The following is a 4,243-nucleotide window of genomic DNA, read 5'->3' as shown; positions in this document are numbered from 1 at the left end:
CAGGTAATAAATAAATAAAGTATATGAATGATGCAGTGCTAACTGACCCATCATTTATTACAGTACAGAAACTATAAAACATTTAAAATATATATAAAATATATTTTCTGCCTTATTCTGTAATAATGGAATGGAATGGAAAAGTGTTTGTAGTAATATAAACCAATCAAACCAATCATAAAGTTATCATTAAAAAAATAGCCAAAAATATTATAAAATACAAATTATTTTTATTTATTTATTTTTTATTTTTTTTGTCAATTAGATAAAAAAAAAGTATTATTACATTTGTCACTTTTGTGAAATAATACTGTTATGGTCTGTGTACAAACCATTTAATATTTAAGACAGCAAATCTAAATATATGCTTATATTTAAAGTGCGGAAAGGAGCTTTCAAAATTGACAGATTGTGTTAAATAAAAAAAGATTTGTGCAGACCACAACATAAAAACTAACCATTTTGAACTTTTGAAATTTGATTTGAATCCTCACACTTTACTCTTGGCATCTAATATCTTTATTATCTTTCATCATAAAGATCTGTCGGAACTCATTTTTTCATTGTTTGAAGATGTTGATCCATGTAGCTTCAAGTCATTATTTGTTGCTGTTTCTTGTTCTTTAGATGCTAAAAAAAAGTTGAATCAGTGATCTGAATATGCAAAAGGATAATAAAAATCATTGAATTCATATACTTAAACAATAAAAAAAGTTTAAAGTATGTACTTACTAGAAGCAGCAGAATAACCAATTCTGACTGAATCTACAAAATCAAAAAGATGTTATTCATAAAGATCAAGTATTTTATGAACAAAACTAGTCTAATTATCATTGATTTTAGTTTTTGTCCTACCTGGTTTTCTCGTCCTGCATTTATATATGATGGCTCCAATCCCAAACACCAACACCAACACCACCAAAACTATCAGCACTAAGAGAATCACTGAATTAAATGATTCGGTTTCTGAAAAAAAGTTCACAAAATGTTTAGAAACACAGTTCTGTGACAATGTTTTCACACCTCGTTACTGCAGTTGCAGCTCCAAACACTAACATCAGAGCCCAAACTGTCAGAACTGAATTAATCACAGATTTAAATGGTTCCCCGTGTTCAAACTCTGCAACATCAACCACAGACTGAGAGTGACTTCAATTGTGTTTGTTTTAATTGTTAGATTGTTTTCTGTAAGAGCTCATTACCCAGAGTGATGTCCAGTTTGTTGTCCAGACTGAGGTGTGTGACAGAGCAGGTGTATGTGTGTTTGTCTGCAGCACTGATCTCCAGACTCTTCCTCATCTGGTACGTCCCGTCATCATTGGGCAGCAGATCTCCTGCAGTGATCTCATGATCAGATACAGGCTGCTCGTCTCTGAACAGAGTCAGGTTGATGTGACGAGGGTAAAATCCTGTTGCCAAACAACTCAAACGAGACCCTCCAGAATCTGAGTTTGCTTTCTGAATGAATTTGACTTCAGGTTTATCTGCAGAAAAAAAATGCATCATGAATATGGGAATACACTCTTTTATATCATAAATTCTACAATTTAAAATTAGTATTCTGCAGTAGACTTAAAATTATGAGACTCAGGAAATAACAATTTACACGTAAGTTATAATGTCAGGTGTAATGTCGGATATATTTTAAAAACACATCCATATTCATAAAACAGAAACAAAGATTAAAACCAACTGGTAGTTTTAACACAGTTTACAGCAGCAAAAATGTATGTTGTAAGTAGTGGTCTTCAGGTCTTGAATTTACCCTTTCTGTTTACTTCATTTTGTCTCTTTTTGAGGTAATTCTTGAGAGTATCTATACAAACTGGGTAATAAAAAATTTCATATTTCTGTTTGAAGTCTTCCAGGTGGGGTTTGAGCACTTCTTGTGTAATATTTACAGTCACAGTATAAGTAAAGTTGCTGTTAAAGTAACACAGCTCATCTGTGGTGCAGCCTCCGGCAGCATCTTTAATAATCATCTTTCCAGGCTTGTCACGGTCCAGCAGCTCACAGACAACCAGTGTCTGATAAACTTCAAGAGGCCTACCTGTGAGCAAAATTAGGGATGTAATTTCATCACACAGGCAAAATTAACTCACTGTATGTATCACACTGACACACACACGTATATATATATAACATACACATATACGTGTGTATATATATATATATATATATATATATATATATATATATTGTGTGTGTGTGTGTGTGTGTGTGTGTGTGTGTGTGCTCTCTCTATCTATAACAAAGTACCAATCATACAGTCTTCTTTCTCTCTCTCTCTCTATAACTTTGTGCCTCTCGAAAAAAAAAAATCACATGGCTACTTACCGTCATTTAGGTTGTGTTGCCTGAACAGTGCAGATCGTCTCACAAAGGAGTAATACATGTAGTTACTAACATCCTTTATGTAATCTGAATTAATCACGTCATCCTCATTCGTCACATTCCCTTTTGGAATATAAGTCTCTGAATTATAGTATCCGACTGTGATGTCATCCAGAGTTGTTGTGTAACTAAATTTAGGAAATTGTGTTTCTCCCTCAATGTAAGTTGAAAGCAACGACAAAGAATGAGAGGCTGAAAAACAAAACGTTGCTTTTTAACAATGAGTAATGTTTTTTTTTTAATTATTTTTTTTTATCTATTTCTCCATCTTCTCCATATAGTTTTAGAGAGTAGGTTATACAGTTTTAAAACATATAACCTAGGCCTACGTCTTAAATAAATTCCAGTTTCATGCAGGAGTAATGCTCTGTTAAGATCAGTAAAGAGATAACATGCGACAATCTTTATGATAATCTCGAACTGAATCCATTGAACAGCACTAGAGATCCGAATCTTTTTGAAACTCACCATTTGAAGCGGATGTTGTTAAAAGTACAAGTAGCACGATGATTCTATCCATATGCCCTGCATTCTTTCTATCACCTCATGTTATAGAAAATTATCTGCACATAGCCTAGTTCGACTAGCATCTTTTAAAAGGTAAAAAGTTTTGTTTACCGCCTGGTGATACGAAAGAAAATATCTTGAATAACTGGCTGCGAGCATATTTCGTTTTCCGCGTTCCACTCAACTGGTTTTTGGGCTGTCATTATTCGTCTGTACAAACTCTTAACACGACAGGGAATAAGTTTTAAAATCGTTTTACTATAGCCTATTGTAAAATTTTCAGTGTGGATTTTCTTTGCGATGCTCTAAAACTACAGACTATTTAACGTCTTACATTTAAGCAAAAATACAATAAGGTTAGTATAGCCTAAATGTAGGCCTATATGATGTCAGCAACTATGTTTCGGTTCTTATAAATATTTGATTTTAAGCTTATTTTCATACCATGATAAAACAGAAGAGAGCGCAGTATGATCATTATGTTGTGGTTCGTCAGATTATTTGATTACAGAACAAATCCAAATTTAAAAATCAAAATTAACTTAATAAACATTCATATAGCCTTCTTTAAAAGTTTTTGTTTCTTCTTTATATCATATACACTGTCTACCTGGTTGTGCTATGACAAAAAAATGTTAATGTTTTTCTTTATCATTAAACATATACATAAAGGAGACTGATTTCATGCTAGTCTTTGTGATTTTAAGCAGATTCAGTCACAGTCACTCTGTGATTTCTCTCTGGTTTTCAGCCACCCATTTTATATTGGCTTTTGTCTTCTCAGTGGCCTGTTCCAGAGCTGCTGTCCCTGATCCAAAGCCGATCGGGTCTCTGAATTTTCACTAGAAGTTTTTCACATGTTTAGAGATAGGAGGGGAAAACAAAACCGGTTAATGGATGTGTGATAACACAGGTAATACCGGTATCACCGTTGGGGTGGGGAGGTGTGTTAGTTCATTTGAGTTCCCCTCTTTTCTTCGCTTTCAACTGGCTTGTAAAAGTGCCGTGCGCATTTTACTTTCATTTTCAAATTAGCCGCAACTGAATTACCGCAATTCGGCTTCAAGCAGTTGTTTGTTTGAGTTTGCCCTCTTTTCCTCAGATTTCTTGGCTTTCAAATAGCTTGATAAAGTGTCGTGCGTATTTTACTTTCACTTTCAAATTAACTGCAATTCGGTGTTGATTCAATTCAAGCAACAACAACTTCCAACTAATAGAACTTTTATTAACAAAACGGAAAAAAATACACTACATATGCCTAATAAAATAACAAATTACTTAGGCTACAAAGCAGGGCCTTAGGGGGCAGTGGCCCAAACCAAAAAAAAGGGGGCATAAGGAG

At 33.8% G+C, this 4,243-nt stretch overlaps 1 protein-coding gene across 1 annotated transcript; it reads right to left on the bottom strand.

The window, feature by feature from the left end:
• Positions 1–259: 259 nt before the first annotated feature.
• Positions 260–3,331, bottom strand: LOC109062433 (major histocompatibility complex class I-related gene protein-like). Its single transcript, XM_019079522.2, has 7 exons — positions 2,863–3,331; positions 2,338–2,586; positions 1,766–2,050; positions 1,203–1,484; positions 856–966; positions 733–765; positions 260–630 (listed from the first exon to the last, which is right to left on the bottom strand). The coding sequence occupies exons 1-7, from the start codon at positions 2,912–2,914 to the stop codon at positions 533–535; spliced, it is 1,110 nt and encodes a 369-aa protein (XP_018935067.2). The 5' UTR covers positions 2,915–3,331; the 3' UTR covers positions 260–532.
• Between the last annotated feature and the right edge of the window lie 912 nt (positions 3,332–4,243).

This window comes from Cyprinus carpio, chromosome B25 (assembly GCF_018340385.1).
Source record: "Cyprinus carpio isolate SPL01 chromosome B25, ASM1834038v1, whole genome shotgun sequence".
Lineage (NCBI taxonomy): Eukaryota > Metazoa > Chordata > Actinopteri > Cypriniformes > Cyprinidae > Cyprinus > Cyprinus carpio.
The sequence above is the reverse complement of the archived record's forward strand: the minus strand, read 5'-3'. Positions and strand labels throughout refer to the sequence as shown.

Excerpts from the sequence above, each read along its gene's own strand:
- LOC109062433 (XM_019079522.2), bottom strand. The coding sequence starts at position 2,914 with ATGGATAGAATCATCGTGCTACTTGTACTTTTAACAACATCCGCTTCA. Across the intron at positions 2,587-2,862 it reads AACAACATCCGCTTCAAATG|CCTCTCATTCTTTGTCGTTG; the intron begins GTGAGTTTCAAA and ends TTTGTTTTTCAG. Across the intron at positions 1,485-1,765 it reads AAATGAAGTAAACAGAAAGG|ATAAACCTGAAGTCAAATTC; the intron begins GTAAATTCAAGA and ends TTTTTTCTGCAG.